General features: G+C 44.2%; 2 protein-coding genes across 2 annotated transcripts in view; one reads left to right on the top strand and one right to left on the bottom strand.

The window, feature by feature from the left end:
- The window catches only part of RHOJ (ras homolog family member J), a 62,576-nt gene extending 54,655 nt beyond the window's left edge, over positions 1–7,921 (top strand). Inside the window, exon 5 of the mRNA XM_058807580.1 lies at positions 273–7,921. Within this exon, the coding sequence (XP_058663563.1) occupies positions 273–419 (147 nt within the window). The 3' untranslated portion in view covers positions 420–7,921. The remainder of the gene's footprint in view (positions 1–272) is intronic.
- A 4,306-nt stretch (positions 7,922–12,227) lies between these two features.
- Positions 12,228–14,368, bottom strand: GPHB5 (glycoprotein hormone subunit beta 5). The gene is made up of 2 exons (XM_058807791.1): positions 14,165–14,368; positions 12,228–12,416 (listed from the first exon to the last, which is right to left on the bottom strand). Exons 1-2 carry the CDS (start codon positions 14,366–14,368, stop codon positions 12,228–12,230), a joined length of 393 nt encoding a protein of 130 aa, XP_058663774.1.
- Positions 14,369–24,534: the final 10,166 nt, after the last annotated feature.

Raw genomic sequence — 24,534 nt, 5'->3', positions numbered from 1 at the left:
TGGTCCAGCCCTCAAACATGGGTCCAGCCCCTCTCTCTGGAGGGTTGTGCAGGGAATTCCTGCAGCCATTCACCCCCCATGTGGTGAGATACTCGTGTTGATGCTGATTCCTCAGGATGACCACATGAGCCTGTCCCTTCACCCCAGATACAGCCAGATACAAACAGAGAAATTGCCTCACTCCTTTCTAAATGCAGGAAGATGCTGGAACAGCATCACTCTGTGTCTCCCAACAATGGTTACTGACTCTTATTTTCCCTCCTCTCTTTCAGATCGGAGCCCAGTGCTATCTGGAGTGCTCAGCACTCACACAGAAAGGCCTTAAGACTGTCTTTGACGAGGCAATCATGACCATTTTCCACCCCAAGAAGAAGAAGAAGCGCTGTGCAAAGTGCCACAGGTGCTGCACCCTTGTGTGACGTCCCCTGGGAGGCAGAGCCAGCTGAGTTCAGTGAAACCAAGCAGGTTAGAAAGGCAATGAAGGTCACACACAACTGAAACGGGGAGCATGACCAGAAAAGGGTCCTTCTTACCCAAATATAGGAGCTCTCCATGCTGTGACACCTCCAAGCTGTATCACCCTTGGCCAACTCCTGTCTCTGTGCTTTCCTAACCCTCCAGAGCTGTTTGGCAGCCTGTTCCCACTGCTGCAGACTGCACCAACAGAAACCAGGATGCCTGCTTGGCTCCCCACCTTAGGAATAAGGTGAAGGTGGCTTGTGACAAAACAAAGAGCTAAAGACAGCAAAAGAAACAGGAGAAACTCCTTTTGTGGCCTTAAGTAAGAATTTATCAAAATTAGGAATTTGCAATCCTTAGGAATTGGATCTGAATTGACTGAAAGCACATGGAGATCTGTAGAAATCTAATATGTAAGATATACACTATAGGTAGGATGTACTGTAAAATTGCTTTTCTTTTATAAGACTTGCTAGTTCAGGAGATACTTCAGTTTGTTCAAACCACATGGAAGCAAAGGTGGAGTGATTCAAGTTTATTTTCACTTAATGGTGAAACTTCAGAGCATCAGGATGTTGCTGCACCCAAGCTATCAAAATGGATCAACATTTACCTCCAGACTCAAGGAATGTTCTTACAACTAAAAAAAAATTGCAAATAACTGTATTTTTTACAGAAGAATGTTGAGGCTGAGCCATGTTTCCTTAAGCTGGGAAAGGAAGTACAGAGTTGTAGCATTAATGTATTGAAACAAAGAAATTCTGCCACCAAAGAATGTTGCCCTAGACATGAAATAGCAGCATGGAACAATCTATCTTCCAACTGAGAACAAGAAGGAGACACATTGCCATGGCAACTGAGAATTTACCTTACAGATCAGCTGGATTTCTACATCTCACCCAACAGCCAAGAATAGGAAAAAAAAAAAAGAATAAAGCCAAAGGTCACACCAACTTTAAGTGCTTTGAGGTGATCCAATTGCCTTAAAATTATCCTTTTTTTATGAAGTATTTCTGTAAAAAACCTCATCAAAGTGAAGTTGTGAACTTGTTGACTTTTTGTAGCCTCCCTCCTCCCATTCATTTCTTCTCTGTCTGCTCCCATTTCTCCACTTTTACAGAGAGTTCTGTTCCACAGTGTGGCTGCAGTCCTCAGGAGGGGACTTTTCCACAAGTGGCAGGTGCAGCCACCAGCATGGAGATGGAAAACCCAGCCCATGGGGAAAGGAAGCTCCTGTGACCTCCCCTTGCTGCTGGGGAAATTGTGCCTTGTGACTAAAGGCTCTCCCAGGACCCTGCAGCTTTGCACATCGCAGCACACAGACACTCAGAGATGAACTCAAGGGTGTCCTTGTTACCTGCAGCTGCCTCTGGGTACCCTGGCAGTGCCACAAGTCTGCCTTGTCCTGGATTTCATTCCCCAAGCAGGAAATCCCAGCACCAGCACGCACAGATTTGAAGATGTAACTCCTTGCAGAAGCTGTGTCTGTAGCCCGCGTGTCCAGGAGTGCCAGGAGGGAACAAGTGACAGCAGTGGGACAAATGTCCCAGGCTGGGGACACGGGCCCTGCTCCCCTCTGCTCCCCATCCCAGAGACTGGCAGCCCTCTCCCCTTGGGGAGCATGGTGTCCTGGCTGAGAACACACCTGCAACCAGACAAACCAGGCAACTCCAGAGCTGGTGCTGGCCACAGTGACAGCAGCAGGACGTGGGAGCAGCAGCCAGGGCACGTGGAAGGGACCAAGGCTGGTGCAGTGCCCAGTCCTGCATCAGGACCTGGCTCATGGATCTGAGCTCCTCCCTCAGCACTAATTCCATTTCCTACAATTGTAGGATGCTTTGTGTTGGAAAGGACCTTAAAGATCATCTCATTCCAACCCCAGTTTACCATGGACAGCCACAGAAACCAGCTCTGACACCCCAAAACATTTCCAGGTAGAAATCAACTGTTCTCTCTGACCAAAGCCATCAGACTCGAGGCAAATGCTTTGCTCTTTTTTTACCCAGTGGCTTCCACTCACCATCCCTTTCCCCTTGCACAGAAACATGGATGAAAACGCAGTTGAGCCATACCTGAGACAGACAAGTTCCCCCCATTGCTGGTGACTTTTTTGTGCATATTTTCTGTTTGGTTTTAATACTTCAGAGGCCCTGGCTGCTAAATCCCAGCTCATGCCATGCCACAGAGTTTGTGTCCATCCCCAGGCAGAGCAGTGAGTGTTCACCTCAACAGGACACTGTCTATCAGCTGAACTATAATGTGTAAAAATAGAGTATGAGGAGAACTAGGTATGGATTAAATAAATTAATATTTAGGCTTACAACATTACTAGAAGTCCAGTGAAACAACAACAACAAAAAGGCCTTGAACAGATTTCAGGGAAATTATATCTGCACAGTGCTGCCTTTCACTTCAGTGGAAATTAATTAGGATGATTGGTTTAGCTCATGTAGGTTGCTGGAGAGTGATGTATGAGTCTCTGGTGGAAGAAGGTGAAGTCTGGTTTAGCTGAAGCACAATGCAAGGGCTCAGGTTGAAGCTGCCTGGTTTTCTTAGAGCTTCAAAAAACGTGGAAATAGAGGAAATAGAAAATCCAGAGTGACAGCTGAGCTCATCCTAACATAACCAGCACACCAGAAAAGTGAAATGGAGCACCCTGGCATGCAGCAGGGAATGCCACAAATAATTAAATTGGGTTTTTTTGCCTGCCACTGAGTACCAGGGGTGATTGTTAATCTTAATAGAATGGCATGGGATCAGCAGTAAAATCAAAAATCAAGTGAGAAGTTGCAGCATTGATGTAACTGCAGTGGTTTGAGGGAAATAACCTACAAAACATATGGTGATGGAGAAGCTGAAATGCTGCTGCCCTAATGTGTTAAACTGCAGCAACCTGAACAAATCCTTGCATAGAGGAAGCAGATAGAAAAGTGTTAATATACATACAAAAAAATATTCAAGCTAAGCAGGGGTTTCTTTGCACTTACAAAATGGAACATGTCGAGCTTGTGAGACAGTAAAATTTCAAGTTTTGCAAACTGATTTTGACCAAAATTTGAATTCTGGGAGCTGCAAAAGAGGGACCAGAGGTTACAATCCACTGAGAAATGGCCTCTGCACTTCATTTATTTTAATTTTTCTTCAAGCAAAAACAAATGTTTTTTGAAAAGCCATGTTTAATGCAGGTCCCATAAACATTCTTGTGTTAGGTTATGTACACACACCTGTCCATGAAACATGGCAACTTCTCCAGGATCTGCCCTGTTACACTATTTTTTGGGGGGAGGCAGGGGCAGCACAGGCCAAGAGGCTTTAGAAAGGGTTGCAGGCAGATGTAAGGAGAGTCATTGACTATCTGGCAAGTCATACCTAATGCCTTTTTTAAAAGCAGCAGATGGTGTGTGAAAGGCAGTAAAGCTTATTTTCAGAAAAACCACAACAGCAGACATAGTGCAAGTGCAGGCATAAGGCCACAGATATAAACTTCAAGTTATTTTTCAAGCACCATTAGTAATAAGGAAAGAAAATCAATAAAGGACTGCCAGGTGAAAGGGGATGGGTTTACTCACTGTGAGATGAGCTAGAAATCAGATCCCAATTTCACCTTAAAAGGAACACTGTTAAGGAGATTCATAAAGGTTAGAAACCATCCCTGCAACTTATTTGACAACGTCCCCTAAATGCAGCTGATGTCAAAGCCTTTCCTGACAGAGCTGCCTTTGCTAATAGTCTGCTGTCATTTCAAAAGCACTCACAACTTACAGAAAACTTGCTGGATCCTGTAAAACTCATCTCCTTTGGCCTCTTCTGAAACCTTCCTGTTCTACCCAGAGTTCTTAACCTGAAGCTGCTGTTTCAAACAGAGTTCCCAAAGTATTTTCATGCAAACCCCTGCAAGGAGAGATTAGAGGTATTTGAGAAAGATCTCAATTCATCAGAGAGTTGTTATCACATTAAAACCACCTACAGATGCCTCTGCCCTTCAGAGCCCTGTGAAAACACCAGGACAGTCCTGCCACTTCCAGCATGACTTGAAGGAGGTCCCACAAAAACTCACAAAGTTTGTCCTGCGCCTCCCAGAGCTCTGAAAAGTTGGGGAGAAGGCAGAAACAAGGCTCTAACTCCACTCAGGTCCATTCTCATTTGTTCAACTGGATATATGCCCTGTGTAGGTACAGAACTCACCCCAAGTCCAGTATGAAAATCAAAACAACCATTGCAGCAGCTGACATTGATATTTGTCATCTTTTTTTCTCTTTAAAGCATTCAAAATAGACAAAGAATTAAATATTGTACTTATTGCATCTTAATATGAAATAAAGTTATTCCAAATACTTTTACTAAAGGGACAGATTTTGGCAGTCCTCCTCCTACTGAAGAGGATCTCTTCACAAGGAACTGTCTCCAAGTTGTTCATGTCTCATTCCATCCCACTGGCACTGCTCAGGTCATGAGGGAGGCTCATTGGTGATCTGTCCTTGCAGTTTAATTACCAGAAAATCTCTGCCAGCTGCTCTAGTGGTGGTGGCCTGTGTTCTTTTGAATCCCTTCAGGAATGGTGACCCAATCACTACCCTGGGCAGCCCATCTCTGCCTTTAATTCATGTAGGAAAGTTGCCCATCTGCTTTTATACCTTGCTCTGAGCCTTTGACCTTTTCCTGTACCTTTTTTCCCCAAGTGACACAGCAAATTCCTCTTGACTCATCACACCGAAACCTCACCTGGATTAAAAATAACTTGCAGTGGCATCAATCTGTCTCAGGCCAGGATTGTCTAAAAGCACATTTGTCTTCTCCCACAAAGAAATTCACATGCTCAAGTTGGCCCAAGGACCATTTGTTAAACAAAGAGGCAAAATGCAGGAATGTGGCTGCACATGCCTTTCTCCATGGATTTTCTTTTTCCCTGAGGAGGACCTGTGATGTTGTTTTATCCTACATTAAAAAAGGAAAATCTGGAAATAACAGAACATTTTGTTGGTTCACAACTCTATAGGACTGGAGGAGCATCTGCTGTGACAGGAGGTGAGCATGGCGTGACCTACGTCAGATAACTTCTAGTCACATTTGAGCTCTTTGCAAAAATGAAGACAAATTTCCACTATGAATGTTTATTTTCCTCCTCTTGAATAAAGACCATCTGAAAGCAGGAAAAAGCCTCCCACTGATTTCGGTAGTGGCTTGTGATCTCAGCTGTCTTCACCTATCAAAACAAAATAGGAATAGAAATATTTTTGCATCAAAAAGTCAGGACAAAAATCACCAAGTCATGAATGCAACAGAATCACTTCTGCTTCGGGGGAGAGCTGCAAAATCAGGGCCGTGAGCCACAGTTAGTCAGTTTGATCCTAAACCTTGAATTTCATTTTAAGATGTTAAGGGGACACCCATAACTAGAACAGCAACAACAAAAAATCTTCAAATTCTCTTTTCTTTGTTTCAGTTAAAGCTTTCAGAAACATGGGAACGAAAATCTGTTCTCTTGGGCAGTTCCAGGAGCCACACCATGACAGCAAAAAGAGTCAGAAGCTCATTGTAAGGAGGAAAATTACTTCAGAAACCCAGAGCAACAAGCAAAAACTCATGTGAATTGCTGTCAGTGGTGAAAAATCCCTTCAACTTTGAAAATATGGATCCCCATCCCTTTTCAGATTGTGCAGACCATAATGCAGTGTTTGGCTGCTGCTAATTATAATGGGAGGGTGGGATTTTCAGAGATGTTCTATGTTGACTTCATTTCAATTCTCATTAAGGCAATGGAAAATTTCAATGGGGTTTTCCACATGACTAATGTGAAAAATGCTGGAGAATTTTTATGTTTCCTCCTTTTCTGACCTTTTATTTTGGCTGACCAAGCCTTGAGCACACAGATACACTGAGCCAGGTCCAAGAATCCTCTATACCTTCTGGCTGCTGGTTAAGGACTCCTGAAAGGAGTTGGGGCATCCAAAGACTTTGCTGATGTCACCTTTGGAGGCTGGAGCTGAAACGCCTCAGTTCAACCACTACTGAGCTGAAGATGAAAGTTGCATTTTATTAACAGTGTAATATTCAAGACATATGGTTATCTTTGCTTAAAGACCCTAAACTCATTGCTGTCACTTAATTTCATCTCATGCCATTCAGAACACCAAGTTTGATGTGGTTTTGGTGAAGATCAGTTTGAGCTCTCACTGATACCAACTCTGGTGAACTTTGGTTGGAAGTTAATGAATTCAGAGTAAACAGTTGTCACCAGCCTACAGTTCCCAGATCTTCCAACACAACATTTTTTTGTATTGATAACATGAAAACTTTGTCTGATGTCTGTCAAAGTAGTTTGTGGGTAAATCATGTCCAGAGTGTGGCTATCATGTTGTCCCTCTCAGTATTTTTCCCCTGAATAGGCAGCTGCTCTAACTGCATCACAGACCTGGCAGGCACTGAACTGCCCTGTCAGCATGGAGATAATGAGCCAAAACTCCCCCCAAGTCTGTAAATATTAATTCCCTGATAAGCAATAACAAAAAGTTATGTGTGAAGGGAAAGACACTAGCAAAGTATTCTTCACTCACAAGTAGAAGTGACCCAAGCCCAGGGTGCCAGCTGGGAAATGCAACAGAGCAGGACATGGTGTGGTGGCAATGATGCCCCAAAAAATATGGACTGAGGCTGATGAATGGGCTGGGAGATGCCTCTGTGGAGTCACACCTGGGTACCCAGGGCTCAGCAGCACCTTGAGACTGGGAGGATTCAAAGAAGGCTGCATAGAGGAGCAGGGAGATGGAGTGTGAGGACAACTGAATCCAGCTCAATGTGTCATGATGTTGATGTGCTTCTACAAATACAAGAATTTCACTGCACAGAGATTCTCCGCTACCCCAAGAACACAAGGACAAGGACATTTCATTCCTTTATTTTCATGCTTAATAGTTATACTTAAAATTAATTCTTAAGAAATATTTAAAACTAACAGTTCAATAAGTTATTCTGATTGAATTTGTTAAGCAGATGCAATGACCTCAACACAAATCAGAACCTAACTCATCACCAGTCAGGTCTCAGCTGGTTAGGAGAAAGAGTCACTTACTTGATGTGAGCAACTGAATTTTTCTCTCTTAAAAGTTGCTGTGTGCAATATTGCTGGAATATGGGGTTGGTGAAACCAAAGGATGGGCACTAAAGCAGTATGTCTGACTTTTGAGTGGCATGCCTTTTTTCCAAAGATTAACCAAATCTTCAGAATTCAAAGCAAAACAATTTCAAACCAAGGAAATTCAGTTTTTAAGCAAATGCGTTCTGCATAGTTTAAAAATCATGTAAACACTATTAATTTCCTATTTACAGCACATAATTCTGTACTCTTTTGTTTATCATCTTTTAAACATGTAATTACTGTATATTGTAATGCACATTAATAATGCACATTAATATCATTTATTGTACATAGTTTATTTTAACAAAATAAATGTATTTCAAAGTATTTTGACAGCATCCTTTTGGGGAGGTGTGCTGCTGTGTTTATTTTCCCAGATGCTCATCACATGCACCTTGCAGGACTTTTCAGGTAGGAAAAACACCTACCAACATATTTTGGCAAGGAAGATGATGAGCTGTGCACCCTGTGGTCCAGTAGCCAGGGCAGGGAGGGTCGGGAGGGAAAGTGAAAGGCTTATGGTGATGAAGAATTTACATGTGGTGTGGAAATAAGAATATGACTGGCTCCAGTCTCCCAGTATAGAGATGTGGGTATGTTTTTTAAAAAAATAACAAAATTAATTACCAAAAAAAAATTTTTTAAGTGCCTTTGATACCCAGCTGTTCATTAAAATTCATTTCAAGGCCAGAAGCAATCTCATTGACCAGCTGGTCTGGTCTTCAAGTTAAGCCTAGAAATGCCACCATTCCTGAACATCATCCCTCATCTTGGTTGGACCAAAGCAGGTTTCACAAGAGGAAGCCTCTTTTCATCTTCCTGCAGCTTGTGAACCTCAGCTTGTGAACCTCAGCCCTGCCTGCAGCACTTGCAGAGAAAAGACAAAGCATATCAAGATTTATTCCAAATAAAGAGGCACTACAGCCCAAATCCCTGGCTGCTGTAAATGGATACATCCTCAGAGGAGCCAGGACAATCCAAGAGGGCACAGCATATAGCCTGGAATATATTTTATTCACCTTCCCCAGAGGAAGGTGGCATTACTCACCAGACTTTCCATGGCCTGATTTTATCTGGGAAGAAGTGGCACGGAGAGCCCACATGTCTGGGGTTAACAGCAATGTGCCAAAGGAATCCCCCAGAGCAGAAAATTCCCAAATTGCTGCCAGATAAGGTTGGGTGGATGTAGCCAAGGGAATAATGGAGCCATTAATTTCTACAATAAACCTAATAATTTATATTTATCCGGCAGGCACTGAGTGCACTGCAGGATAGAGATGTGACTGGGCACAAGGTGCCTCACAGCCCATACACTGCAGAACACAATGTAGAGAGGAAAAAAACACCTGTAACATCATTCCCAGTGTCCAAAAGGGAAACTGAGGCACAAAGAAATCCACTGCTTTTTGTGGGAGAGAGAATACCTGAGGTGTCACTGCCCTTGTGACAAAAAAAAAACCACTCCTTGCAAACATATACCAAAGACAGACAAGCTGTTCAACTGCTTTGGACAGGTTGGGTGGTGACATCTAAATCCATGGCTTTAAAAAGCATTAAAATGCTCCCAAGGAGGTGACATTTGCCTGGGAAGAAGCTTCTCATATGGGCTGTGTTGGCTGCCTACAAATTCTGGGCAGGATGTACCACCCCAGCTGCAGCATTAAGGATGTGAAAATTAAAGATCTGGTCACAGGTTGGGACAGGACAAGGAGTAATGGTTTTAAACAAAAAGAGAGTTGATTTCTACAAGTGTTTTACAGTGAGGATGGTGAAACACTGGCTAGAGAGGTGGTGGATGCCCCATCCCTGGGAACATTCTAGATGAGGTTGGACAGGGCTTTGAGGATTTGGTCTAGTGGAAGATTTTCCTGATCTTTGCAGGCAGGCTGGACTAGAAACAACTCAAACTATTCTGTGATTTTAATTATAAAAAATTGATATGAATTTAACAGAATTAAGACCTACTAGTGTAATAACTTCTGGGGGTAAAGTTCCACATTTACAATCTGGTATTGATTGGATTTCTGTCACTCAGGGCATCACACAGCATCTCTTTTTCTCTCCTCCTTGAAAGATCACCATAAAGCATTCTTCTGATTTGGTTTCAGTCAGTACATCCTTCCCACCTCCCCCTTCTGTTCCTCAGGCTGGCTGCATCAGTCAAACCCCTTTTCCCACCCTGCAGTGTTTTGTTCTGATCACTTGCTGAGGTTTCTACTGTCCCACTGTGTCCGGGTACAGCCCTGATTTCCTGCTGGCTGCAAAGGAAGTTTGCCACTTTCTAACCCTGCCTCTAATCCTGACACTGCAGCACAGCCAGACTCCATCAGAGAAATTCAGTGAAGGAAATGACTTCACACCAAGGAGATGTTTTGCAGGTGTTCACAGCTCTGGCAAAGAGTTTGTAGGAGCTTATAGATGTTCTACGTGAGAAATCTCTACACACAGAAAAGGAGGGACACATTGCTTGAAATTGCTTTCATACTACAGCTTTGAGGTTTATTAAGGACACAAAACAATTTGCAGCTTTCCCATAATAACTGTAATGCCAATTGACAATATCAGAGGGATCCTGAGGTGCAATTTGAAACTAAACATGAGGATTTTTTAAAGGGTAGTTAAACTCTCCATCAGCAAAAAAACTGCTCCTGATGCTGTTGGACAGGGCAGTCTCTATTCAGAATTACAGAATGGGTGATCTTCCTACTCAGTCATAGTACAGCTTTCACAGATAAAAAATATTATATCAACCAATAAATTAGTGGTTAAATTAAATCTGTCTCAGTGTGGACAGGACACCTGGGGTAGTTTCAAGCATGCATCCCTGTAAATGAAGGTGACTGCATCCAGGAGACAAGGCACTGAGTGGGGGGAGACAGGTGCAGGTATTGCCCTGAGCAGCAATTCTCTCCTAATGGCTATCTGAGAAGGTGTCTTTGTTTTGTGAGCTCCTTTGGGCCTCTCCCACTTGGCAAATCTTCCTTCGTTCGCTGAATTTTCCATTTTGCTCAGGGGAGAAATGAGGGATGAATGTGAGTGTGTCCTCCTGCAGGTGGGAACGAGGGAACAAAGGCCCTTGTGTGGCTGTGGTCACAGGGGGCTCCTGTGGCAGCCCCCAGGCGTCCCCCTGGTTTGTAAGGAGTGGGTCTGGGGAGGTGTGAAGTGTCCTGTGGAACATCTGCTCTCTTTCCTGTGCTGGACATGTCTCACCCACCATTATGGACACTGCACAGCTTTCCTGCAGGCACATCTGGCTGTCCCCCAGCCCTGTGTGCACCCTCAGAGGAGCAGGTCTCATGGAGCTGTGGGAACACCCTTCCTTAGCTCCCTCTTTCCCACCACCTCAGCCAGGGGCTTGCAGAAACCAAACCATGATCATTGCATTTTGGCTTGGTCCCTCTGACTCTGGAGATTGTCAGGAGAGATGCCTTGGGCTCTGCAGAGTCTCACTGATTCCACGTGAAGCCATTTCCCCTCCAAATCCCTGGACAAAAGCAGATGGTTCTGCACATAATGTGAATCTCTCTGGTTTCCTCTTTTTTTCAGGAATTGTCCCTTGTGAGGCAATTTATTTTTTTTTCAACAAAATAGCTCCAATAAAGAAAAGCACTGAAATACATGCTTAACGGTAAAAGTCCACTGATATTAAGCAAAACACTTAATCATGAGCTTAAGTCCTTGGCTGAGTCAGGGCTGAGTATGCATTCTCCCTAATTTCAAGGTAGTGATCTGAATACTTATTTCCATTTCATTGGCCTTGAGACCTTTTTCTTTGACTGTTACTCCTGAATGACTGCAGGGTAAGATTAACTAATGGAGCTGGGAGGGGGATGTGGTGGAAGTGTTGGTAACTGGTAACATTTATGTTACTGGGAAGAAGCTAAACCCCAGATGAATCAGGCTGTTGTGGAGGAGGCAATGTTTTTGTGGGGTATTTCCACACCCCAGTGGCTGTTCAGTCCATGTGCAGGGAGAAAGGTCACACAGAGAGAAGGGAAACTGCAACATTTCTTTTTATGGGATTTGCTATTGTAAGGCTGTGGGTTTCTACAGCAATAATGCTTTGAGCAGCATGAGGAGAGTGTGACCGTGTTCACAGGCGTCTTATGTTGAGGGAAGAGACGTAGATCTGACTCCATGTTTCAGAAGGCTTCATTTATTATTTTATGATATATATTATATTAAAATTATGCTAAAAGAATAGAAAAAAAGGTTTCATCTCAGAAGGTTAGCTGAGAATAGAATAGAAAGGAATGAATAACAAAGGCAGCTGTCCCAGACTCTGTCCGAGCCAGCTCACTGTGATTGGCCATTAATTAGAAACAACCACATGAGACCAATCACAGATGCACCTGTTGCATTCCACAGCAGCAGATCATCAATGTTTACATTTGTTCCTGAGGCCTCTCAGCTTCTCAGGAGGAAAAATCCTAAGGAAAGGATTTTCATAAAAAGATGTCTGCGACAAGGAGAGGAGATTAAGCCTCATCTGCCCAGAAAAGTCAGTGAGCAGCAGCATTACAGGAAGAGATCAAATTCTGGGCTGCTTTACACCCTCCAGGATGCTGGAGGCACCAAGGGTGTGAAGCTGGGTGAGAATTCATCCCCTCCTTGCCCAGGCTGGGAGGGGAGGTCAGTAGGTCTCACACTCGGTGGTGGCAGTGGAGCAGATGTCACAGTCACAGCGGATGGCCACCGGGTAGGTGTAGAAGGGATCCACGTCAGGGGCACACCTGGGCAGCTTCACCGTCACCATCCTGGTCTCGTTGTAGGTGCAGATCCTGTGGTGGGACTCGATGTAGGGAGGCTCCAGGATTGGTTTCTGCAGGGGAGAAATGCTGGCCTCAGGCAAAAAGCAAGACAAACATCTGGAGCCCCAGTTTCCTCAAGGGGATTTTGTGTGAATAGAGGAGCTACTGGATCAGGTGGAAGGGGCTGTGGAAATAAATTTTAGGCTACATCCTTCAACGCTTGCCTCTTGCAGCCCTGCCATGGAGGGGAGTGGGTGCATGTATGTGTTTCAGTTTGCTTAAAGCATAAAGCTCCAATTAAAACCTGCTTGAAGGAAGACAAAAGATTATCCCAAAAGTGGTTTTTAGCAGAGTATGAGTATTTCGACCAAACACTGCCAAAAGCAGCTGCTTTCTTCCAAGAGCATTGATTTTCCATTAAACACATTCTGCTGGAAACTCTTCGTGTGCACAAGCTGCCTAAGAGCAGGGATGCATCCAAGTGCCAAGGGCTGGGTTTTTTCTCAGCCAGACCAGTCCTCCCTGTCAGGCTGCACTTCCCACAAATCCCAATGGCTGCACACTGTGGGGAAGGCTCTCAGCACAGCAGCCAGCAGAGAAGTCTGCAATTCCTCTGGAGAAAATCAGCTTGGCCAGAGACCTCAGCCATCAGAAGATGATGGGAGCCTGAAGGCCTTGAAACCCACCCTGCCATGTGGTCTCACAGTGGCATTGGTTTTGCTGAAAAATCAGTTTCTCCTTAACAGGGGCACCCATTTTCCAAAGACTCCAGGAATGGGCAGCACACACAGGAATGGGAGCCCACTGCCTAATACCTCCCAGCCAGGAGACATTTTAATTTCTTTCTTTGCCTCTGTGCTGTGCAAAGAGCCCTTCCTGGGAAACAAAAAAATGGGAGAGAACAAATACAACATTTCAGCAAGAGGATGTGCAGAAACCTTCCCTCTTAAAAAGGCCCATCCAAACACATCGTGGTGCCTTCTGGAAGCTGTTGAACCCACAGCAAGGTGTATTCAGCAGGAGAGGCTGCAAGGTCTGATCTTGGGAATAGGGGGAAGCAGGAGTCAAGAGATCCCTCCCAGGCACCTTATGGAATCTGCCACTGGTGGCCTTTTCCCTCATCCCAAAAAGTTAAGAAGAAGGGGAGTCAGGGTTGGCACACAGAGCCTGCTCCATCTCTGGTCACTTATGTAGAGTCCTTGTCTTCATGTGGACAAAATCCCTCTGAGTCACTCGAGGTTCATGTGGACAAAATCCCTCTGAGTCACTCGAGGTTTTCTGAATAAATTAAACTGGGATTGGCCCCTTGAGCTCTCCAGTTACTGAATGGCAAAGACAGTCAGAAACTTGTTCTCTGATATGTGTGTGGATGAACTTATGCTCCTTCTTTCTCCCTTGTACACCTCTAAAACTTAAGCACTTCATATTTATACAGGGCTGTGACTTAAAACGGGACCAAATTAGAAACAGAGATTATCTTTGGGATCTGCTTTTTGGAACAAAATATATTACCCATTAATTGGGGCCTCCATCCTAATCTCCAAGGAATACTTTTTTTTTCAAGCAAAGTAATAAAGTCCCCCTCTCCTTAAGTGTTCAAGCTGTAAGAGGCTTTCAGACTGCGTATTAAGAGCATTACATAAGTACTTCATTAATCATCACATGGCTTCCACTGCCCTGTGGGGCAGGGGCAGGAGGGAGGGGACAACAAACGCTGACAGCGCAGCCAGGGGGCCATGGGCACTGGGGGTGGGTGTCTGCAGAGGGATTTTTTGAGGTACAAACACGAGCCAGGGGTGTCCCTGGGTCACAGCCTCACCTCCCAGGTCTCGCAGCGGCCCCAGCAGGCGTCGGTGGTGACCCGGAGGCCGCGGCAGCCGCGTTTCCTGGCCATGAAGGTGAACTCCCTCACGGCGCAGCCCACGAACGTCCGCAGGTCCGGCGCCGAGGCCGCGGCGGCAGCGGCGGGGTCGGGCGGCAGCAGCACCAGGAGAGCTCCGGGGATCAGCCAGGGCAGCTTCATGCTGAGGGCACAGGGGACAGGAGGGCAGGGCTGGGAGAGCCAGCACAGCCCAGCAGCAAGAAGAGCAAGTGGATGGGCTCAGATGAGGCAGGGGTAGGCCTTCCTCCCTTTAAACCTCATCCTCACTCGGCCTGGGAGAAGAGGGGTCGGGGGAGGAATGAGGGTCACTACTCCCAGAAGTGGAAAATCTCAGTAAAAAGGTCTGTCACAGAATGCAGCAGTGAGAAGGCTTTCCCTGCAGAGCACTGAGAGTTTGCCTGGAGGACATAAAGTCACCAGCCCATGCTTCAGCCCCACTCCATATTCTCACACTCCCAATCTCCATATTGCAGATTTGTTTTGCAGTGTATGCCTTTCTACCGCCCTGCTTGGGCTGTCCTGAGCTCACACAAAGCCAAGATCTGCACAGCTGGGAGCCAAGTACCCCTGAATTTGTGCTACAATCTCAGCATCTCCCAGAAGTATTACTGGAGAGTAATTGAGTAAAAATAAAGGAGAGTAAAAATCCTGGAGTATTACCAGCACCCAGTGCACTGGACTGGTGCCATTCCCCTCCCAGGGCTGCAGCCAGAGGGGCTTGGCTGAACCTTCAGCGCAGCTCACACCCAGCCCAGGCTGCCAAGGCAGTGACCAGAGCTGGGCAGACGGGGGACATGGCCAGGGTGGCCACAGGAACCCTCAACTCCTCACACCTGAGCAGCCCAGCGCCCACCAAGATCCTCTGATACCTGTTGACCTTCTGTCTCAGCAAAGAACACGAGCAACTTCTCTAGAACAGCTCCTCTATCAAAAAAAAAAAGAGAGCTAGAAAGTAGCTTTAAGCCATGAGGTCCATTTTACAATTCACATTTTACAATTCACATACTATCATTGCATTTAAACACATCTGTCTTAGAAATCCCAGATTTGACACTGAATTTTGAGAAAGTCATCTACTTCATGGGGCACAGACTGGTGTGTGCTGGGGTCTGTCCTCAGCTGGACAGACCAAAATTAAGTGGGCTGGGACTGCCATTTGCCTGGCTGATGCTTGAGTTTCCAGGCTCCTCTTAAACAAAATGATTTAAATTTGCTGAATCAGAGCTTTATATCAGGACATGATGTTTGCATCATATATGTCAGCATGTATACACTAGAGTCTTACATGTGATTAGAGTATGATTATATATAACCTTCAACTGGATTTAAAAAAGGCTAAAACTCCTTATTTTTAAAAAAATATATGTAGAGCAAAATAGACAAACTTCAGAACAAATCAAACATTTGTCCTTTGCCACTTTAGCAAATCCTGCTGCTTTATTCATAAGCCGGAGCCATGAAAGGGAGCAAACACAGACATGCACTCACCTAACTCGTTGGAGTCAGAATTCCTTTTGCAGTTTTAAATTGCAGATGGTGTTTCAGGGTGTCAGAGTGAGCAGCAGGAGACCTGCACTGCAATCTCTGTCAGCTTTGTGACCAGTAGATCTCCCCAGCAGCTGCTACTGGGATGTCTAATTGCTCAAATTTATAGAAAGGGTCTTGTCAATCAAGGCAGATCCTTACTTGAACCACCCAAGGCATCAAAGCCATTGACTGTAAAGTAAGGCTCCCCTTTCCAGCAGTGATTAGCTTCAAGGGAATTGTTGTTTTTGCAGGTTATTGTTTCATTACCTGATCAAAAAAGGAGTATCTTGGTGAGTGAAATTATGAGCATGCACTGGGGCAAAATGGATCTTCTTTTCCATAATGGAATATCAACACCTTTGTGAAGGAATTGGAAGCTGGCTCTGAAATTATCATTACCTCTAATTTACAAGCCCTAAGTAAACATCCTCAAGGGAGACTTGTCAGATACTTGTACAAAAACTTGTCTGGATTTTTGTCAACTGCAGAAGATCTTTTTTACTTGAGTTCTGTGTACAAGCAAGGGCAAAGGATGGGGGGAGGAGATGTGAAGAAAAGAAAGTGTTCGTCTCTTGGCAAGGCAGGCAGCTGAAACACAGGTGAGCTCCACTGTGAAAAGAAATTTAGAAATCATTGTCCACTACCTTCACTGTGCAAACCCAATTCTCAGCTGTCCACAGGACAGGGAGCAGCTGAGGAAGTTGGTTCTGTGAAAAACTTGCTGGTCAGTGGGTTCATAAAAGAAGAGTGGGAGAAAGAAGTGAAGCCACAAGCTCACACAGTGGCCTGGAGAAAGTCATCTCCTTTCCTTTCCACCATGGATGGACAGTGACTTCCCAGCTCCAGAACAATCCAGAAATACAGGGCAAGTGTCAGGGATTATGGACCCCTCAGGATGATGCTGTCAGAGGCAGCCACAGTAATACAACCCAGCCATGAGAATAGAAAACACAGGGGAAACCTTGATTCAAATAAAATCCATGCTACAATGTCTTAGAGGGAAAAACAAAATTAGTAGAAATCATAAAAAGAGTAGAGGAAAAAAACCACAACAACCAAGCAAAACAGCATCTGTTGATGTCCAGAACATGCATCTTATCAAATATGAAGCAGTGATCACTATGAGCTTGTTAATTTACCTTACAAATATCCCATACATACATCTGATGGATTGCATTTCAGCTTTCTGTATCATGAGCTATGGAAAACACAAACTGCCATTGAGGAAATGAGATACTGAACCATTCAGAACCAAACAAGGTACACCACAATGTTGCTCTCCCTTTTTCAGGGTAAATAACCCATGGCTGGAGGTCCTTGTTTCACTGCCAGGGTCAGCAGCCCACATTTGGTGCAGCAGCAGAGCTCCCTCTTGTTCTCAGAGCCCTGGGAGCCCCAGAGCACTTGCTGGGTTCCATTGTTCATCTTGGAGCAGCCACACAAGCTGGAATGCAAAAGGCTGGTTATTTATTCTCAAGGTCTACCTTTTCTGTCTAAATTAGGAAACAGTGATTGGAACAAGTGAAAGAGGGAAGCGACCGTCTGAAAAACAGAAAAGCAGCAGGCAGTTAGTGCTGTTGCCATATTGCCATCATGACATGGGAAACAACTGCTTCAAACAATTCACTTAACAGACACCAAAAGAATAAAAAAAAAAGAAGGAACAGAATTTTTAATAATAAATTTGAAAATTTAGGAGAGAGGGGTTGTTTAAAATCCATCCCAGTATTCTCCCTCATTATTGTTCCCAGTCTCACTGGCAGTAAATGACTCCAGGTTCAAGTGAAGGATGAGATTTGGAGGTGGAATGTTGAATGGAGGTGTCGTGAATGTCTCCATCAGATCACCAGACAATGTCCCAGACACCTTTTCCTCCCATTGAAACCAAGAGGGAAAAGCAGAAATTCAAAGACAAATGAAATCACAGGGAAGTCAAGAGGATCAGCCAAAGTCTTGTCACTGGTCTAAAATGATCACTTTCCACTAAAATAACCCTAAAAGTACTTCTCTGTAATTTTCACTGACCAAAAATAAAGCTAGAAAATAAACTTTTAAAGCTTTTTCAAAAATACACACTTTAAAAGTTCCTGACTTATGGGGAAAGCATGTAAAAGTAAAAATACTGAGCTTAAGTCCCCTTTATTTGATTCTGGAAATGTACCAGCAAAAATGAGCCTGAGATTAGAGGCAGGTACAGGAAATACGTGCCAGATGGCAGATGAACCAGCTTTGACAGATCTCTCTTCTTCTGTGGATTAAAAAACCAGGTGCTGGAGTTTTTGTGTAATTCAGCTTGGTTTCAGTGACTCCAGCTAAGTAAGATCCTGTTCTCTCATCTCCATTTGTACTGAATGGCCTCTTAGAGTGAAACAAAAGAGAAATTGCAGACTCTCACTTATTCTGTCTCTAGAAAATCCTGTCTGTTTGTGGGACAGACACCAATCCCTGAAGGATTTGCATTGTGTTGTGTGAAAAGCCTGAGTGCTGCCTTTTTCCCACACAGAGTTTTTGCTATCGTACTGTTCTGTGAGTTTATCTCCTTTAAGTTAATCAATAAATACACCAGTATGATTTCAGATTGGGTTGATCATGAGAAAGGAGCTGAGATGAACTATTTAATGAGACAGAGCAAGGGAAATACCAATGCTGCACACACAGTAAGCACTGCACAGTGCCATGTAGGCTGTGGCAGGCCAAAAGAACCTGGTGACCATTGTGAAGGTCCGCCCGAAATGAACGGGTGACGAATGATTTTTGGGTGCAAAAATAACCAACACAAGGCACAGGGGTTTTGCAGTAACAAATCAACAAGGTGCAATTTTATTGATTATAACCACAGCTAAATATGCGTTTGGTTAAGGGATCCGGGGAAGAGAAGGGTAAGACAAGGAAAAAAGGGAGGAAAGGAGGTCAGGGAATGGGGTATAGCTACCAAAACGTGATGTCTTCGGGGTCCCGCCGCCGAAACTCGCTGGTACACGTCTTGGGGAGATCTCAAAGGACAGTCGGACCGAACCCCAATATATATACTGTTCTTGGTTGGGGGAAGGTAGCTGAAATTAGGTTTCCATGGAGGGGAGAAGTCCATTGTTTTCATGGCCGAATGCTCACAGGTAGGTTTTTCCCCCTCCCTGAGTTGGGAGGGAGTGCAGTCCCAGTCTCTGGAAGGAGGTTGCCAGGGGTGTGCCATGGGGGTGCCAATAGGGTGCCAGAGGGGTTCTTGGTTCCTTGATGAGGGGATTCGCATGTCTGTTGGTCCGTCACAGTGGTTGAAGACAGGCAAGAGGGGTCTTCTCATGGAGCGGGGGGGAGCCACCCCAGAGCTCAGTCCAGCCAGGTCAGGAGTTTGGAAGAAAGTCCAGTTCAATTGTCCAGAAAAGGGCAGCATGCCCCCTTCGAGTACAGCGTGGCATGTTCTGCAAACATCACTTGTGAACACACTAGATAAGCAAGAGACTTTCTTTCCCAACCGGCTCAGCAGTTTTAACCCTTCAGTAGTCTTTTCTCATGACAATTGTGAGGCAAAAAATGAAGGATTTTCTGATGGACTTCTACACCATTCAGGCAAGAAAAGTCAGTGACTGGACAGGAGATATTTAATGCACTGCACACAGCAGGGCTTTGGAAAGGTGGGTGTTAGTTCAAAAGCACCACAGAAGGAGAAATGGGCGAGGAATCCAGGTGGTGTGGGATGGCTGGCCAAGTTCACAGGAGGTGGCACCCAAGAGAGATTAGGGTTCAGTTTAGAACAGAGTCATAAAACTATCAGGTAGGATACATAGCTGTAAATGTTAGATGTAATTTGATGAACTCACAGAAAAAAATAGCACTAGAATCACTTTTAGAGTCACAAGTTAACATCAGACTTTATGTCAATAGGTTGTTTACTCTTTGCTGGTAGTTTTGAAAAAAAGATAACCTTTATGTCCTGAAAAGCATTTGAAACAAGTGCATTATGATTATTTGATCCCCACAGCTGCTGTGTGTTTGTCTTGGAGAGTGACTTTCTGTCATTTTCTACATTCTGAAAGAATGCAGAGTTGGTTTGTAAAGGGACAGACAAAGCAGGTTTAACCTTGAGAGGGCATGGCTGATCTGTAAATGAAAATCAAAGGCAGCAAGTAAAGCTCCTTGAAAGGCTCTGATAGAAACTGTGCCAAGTGCAAGCAGAGGGAGCAAAATGCAGCCATCAGGAAATGTGTTCCTGGGCAGGAATGAGATAAATGTGGGCTCTCCCTGCTGACAATGGGACACCAGTCCTTGCTGAAGGTCTTGGGCACACAAAGCCACTTCTGCTTTAAAAGACTTTCTGCTCATTTTGCTTCTTGGGCTTAACACAACATGAGCTGGCACCGGCTGAATGAGCATTAGGGGGACAAGAATGCAGTGAGGAAAGAGGATTTCTTGAGGCTGCTGTGGCAGTAAATCACACCACACTCAGTCCTCAGGGGAATGAGCCCTCTTACAGAGGAGATAAACACTTCTTGCAGCTTGTGGGGGTACCTGTGTTAGGAATGGCAGAACAGCCCCAGTGAGCACACGTGTAAAATCCAGCCCTGCAGATGTGAAGTGCTGGGGAAGAGCTCTGTGCTGACTGCAGCAGAATCCCAGCTGCTTCAGCACAGACACTGCCTCAGCAGCATGGCTGTTATAAGGAATCTGTCAGACACCATTCTTCTCTTCCTTTTCCATCAGACTTGGAAAATGAAGTCCAAGGGTGAGGCTTAACAGTAACAAAAAACACTAATCCACAGTTTGCTAGAGGCACATCTCTCCCAGAGAGATAACACTCTTCTGCTAAAAAAGGCCTGTAGCTATGATGGATTCAATCCAGAAGAGAACTAATGAAGGTCCTGCAGACACTGGAAGAGCTGAAGCTTCTAAAATTTGGCAGTGCACATCTCTAACATACAGGTATTGCACCCTAAACAAGGTAATTCCAATAAATCAATGGCAGAACTGCAGGTTCAGTTCAGAAACTGATCATAACCTGATTTGAAACTATATGGACAAAAACCTGATTTGTTATTATGTGGACAAAAACTATGGTTTGAACACATTTACTAAAATTACTTTTTTTATATGTTTATATACAGGGTACCTCAGAAAAGCTGATTTCTCAACCCTTAAACTTTGAGCAAAATGCTTCGCAAGTAGAAATCAGAAGGAAAAATAAAGGCAGAAAAGGAAGTAAAGACTCTCCATTGTCAAGAAAATAACCGGTTTGAACAAAATTAATCCTGGCCCCATGGCAAAGAATAGCAAAATTTAAAATAAAAGATGTCTAAAAAAATTAAAAAAAAAGATAGACCAGACAATTTGTCTGATATCTGTCCCAGTCAAACTAGTGCAAATATTGATTCCAGAGTCCTACTCCACTGTGGCTGTAAGTTACATGTTGCAAAAATTAACAGCTGCTGAAGACACATTTCTCAAAAACTGAGTGGCAGGAAGGATTTACCTGCAACAGGAGCATTCCTGGGGAGTTCCCTGAGGGTTCAGGGGGTGTGATATACACAATGGTGAGGGGACAAACACAAACCCACATATCCAGAATGGATGAGGAGGAGAGTAAAGGTTCAGCACTGAGCCCAGGCTGTGGAACTGCTTTGTCGTGGTCCTTAGGAAAGTAAGGAGACTCTTTGTAAAGGCTGCTCTGGAAAGGTGTATTTGTCAAGCATAGCTCCTGATAATACGCAATCAAACACCACTTCACCATACTGTTGTAACATTCTTCTCAGTTTTCTCAGGCACTTTGAGACAACGTGCACCCTCACATTGTCATCAAACACAGCCACATTTTCTTCCCTATGAAACTGTCCCTTCATGGTGATGATGCTCATCACATTCAGCCCAGAATCTGGGTTCAAGAATTCAAATCTAATGGAATTGGCTGAATATTGATGGGAGAGAGAACTGGGCTCTCTAATTGTACACCAGGGAATTGCCTGGAGATTTGATCTGAATTCATTGCAATGTGGAAAAGATTTTTCTAATAAATACAGATGCCATGCAAACTTTATGTGGCTGACAATAACCACTTAACTCAAGTCCCTTCTGCACTCCATAGCTTTCCTTTAATTGTCTTTTTAGAAAAGACGTTTTAGTCTTTTAGGACAGACTAATGAGCAATGGCACAGCTGCTCTGGGCTCAGAATTTGAAGATGAAGCTTCTTAATCAAAACGACAGAAGTTCAAAGATCCATTACCTTAATTCAATAATTTCCCTACTGTTCAAAGCCAGAACAGACACCTTGTGTGACTCACATCACCCCCAGTGCTAATGCTCCCCTTTTAACATTGCCTTCGTGATGAGTGAAGTTTGCAGATTGGACAAAGCTGGAAATGAAACAAAGCTACTGTGTCTTCCTGTGAATCCTGTCAGAATAACCTCATAGAACTGTTGAACTAATCCTAATCCAGCCAGGGAAACAAACAGGATGAGAGTCCCAAACCCCAGAGAGGCACCTGGCCAAGTCAAACCTCAGCACAGCACAGACACAGACAGTAACAGGCAAAAAGTGTCAGAAGTAAATAGAACCAAATCTTCCAGCCTGAACTCTTTCTACCCCCTGGGGAAATGTGGACCTCAGACAACACTTTGAGTCCTCCTATTTCCAGTTCTTCACCCCATTCCCACTGATTTTTACAAGTTCCTTGTGGGTGCAGATTCACCCCATGTCGTGGGACCAGCAGGGCTCACAGAGGCCAGGAAGAAAAATATGTTCCAGCAGGCCAGAAACAAATCCCATCACCCTGCAGAGAGAGCTGAGGTAGCAGAGGCTGCCCAGGTTTCTCTTGTCTATCTTGAGTCACCAACTTATCAGCAACTGAAGAATTACCAGGGGAGGAAGACAAGAAGAGTGAGAGATAACAAAGATCCATTTTTCACCTCTGAGCATCACTGCCACAGGCACATCACACTGTAACTGCCTCACCACCCTCACAGGAAAGAATTTCTTCCCAATTAACATCACTCATTATAGTTTACAGCTTATTTACAAATTCTGATATCACAGTAGTAACGATTTCACCTGAGCTGAAAGTTCAGGTCAGAGCCTGCACTCTCCTGCATATGGATTAATCAATAGAGATTAACTGAGAAAAGTACCACAAATTCAATTTTATGGTGCTGATGCTACACACCTCTGCCTTTCCTCAAGCATGCTTTTTATTCTGCAGTCTTTGTAAGCTATGTCTACTTTAATTAGATCAGACAGATAAATCCTGATAAAAACAAAGCACTTTTGTCATTTAAAGACACTTTCAAACCAGACATTAATTTATAAATATCAGACAAGTCTAACAAGACAAGTTTCATGTTTCACAGAGCTTCACACAGTATTTGACTCTGACAATGTCAGCTATATCCTCTGGAGTTCAAAGGTCAAATATGTAAATCATGGCTAAGTATAATAATTTCTTGCTTTGCTTGCAGCTGGCATGTGGCAAATAGATGTTGAAATCCAGCTGCTTAAATCCTCCATCATCCATTTAGGTTTTAACCCAGCAGTAAATGACTAAAAGGTATGTTTGCAGAGGTGTGTGCCAAACTGTACCCCAGGGATTCCCACTCGACTCAAAGCACTAAAAGACTCTGAACTTCTTCGACATGTCAAGAATACAACATACAGATGTTGCTTTAGAAGGAAAATGCATTACAAATGACTCACAGATTAAGCTGAAATGATAATAAAATGCTGGGTTTGAACTCAAAACATAAGGCCAGAAAATTAAATTTAGGTTTTGCCTCTTTAATTAGCATGAAGGATCAGGTGTCCTGCTCCAGTTTCTGAACACTTTATAAAGCATCACCCAAGAGCAACAAGCACTGTAGGTTAAATTTACCAGGGTTAGCAATGGCCAAATCTCCACTGACACTGGAAGGGGAAAACTGCTGGTCTGTATTTCCTATAGAAATCCCTGCTCACAGAGGCTGGCCACAGAATGCCACGAAGACACAGAGCAAACTCCAGAGCCACAACCCAACATTTACTGATCTTCCTGCTTCGGGTGGCATTCCCTGCACAGCATGGAGAGCACTGGTGGAACTATAATGTGTCTCTAAAGAGACTGGTACCAGTGGCAGTTTCTGGACATTGCACAGCCTTTTTCAACTGAGAAATTGCCTTTTTTTTTTTAATCCAAGGACACAGAGTGTTCACAGATAGATTAAAATTATCTAATCTGCTCTCTTCCCCCATTTAAGTTGTTTGAGTGCATGCACAGGACCATATCCAGGCAAAGGTTTTCCAAACCTTCTAATTAATATATAAGAACAGACAGTGGCTGCAGGCTGAGCAACACAGATTTTGCCCGACTGAAGGGGAATTCTGGAATAAAAAGGATTCTCCATGTCACAGGAAAGTGAGAACTTCAAAACATGATGGTTCCCTGCTTTAAGTGTGGTCTTCTTGACATCATTGTCAAGGGGTTTTTATCACCAAAGGCATGGGACACTGAATTTTCATTGATTTTTTTAAAAGGCTCAGGGCGTTTCATGCAGACATGGTGTTATTCTGAATCTCTCCTCTGCCAAACCTGTTTGGCACATGTAAATAGGAAATTACTGGAGGCACTGAATACAGCTCCCAACTCCTGTTGCCCTCTCCTCAACACCTGAAGAGAAGGACAACCTCTCTAAGCCCCACACAGAGGTCAGCCTAAAATAGTCACATACAAGGACAGGTAAAATCACAGAATCATTAAGGATGGAAAGATCACTGAGTCCAGCTGTTAATCCAGCACTGCCAAGCCCACCACTAAACCATGTCCCCAAG

This window comes from Ammospiza caudacuta, chromosome 6 (genome assembly GCF_027887145.1).
Source record: "Ammospiza caudacuta isolate bAmmCau1 chromosome 6, bAmmCau1.pri, whole genome shotgun sequence".
Lineage (NCBI taxonomy): Eukaryota > Metazoa > Chordata > Aves > Passeriformes > Passerellidae > Ammospiza > Ammospiza caudacuta.
The sequence above is the reverse complement of the archived record's forward strand: the minus strand, read 5'-3'. Positions and strand labels throughout refer to the sequence as shown.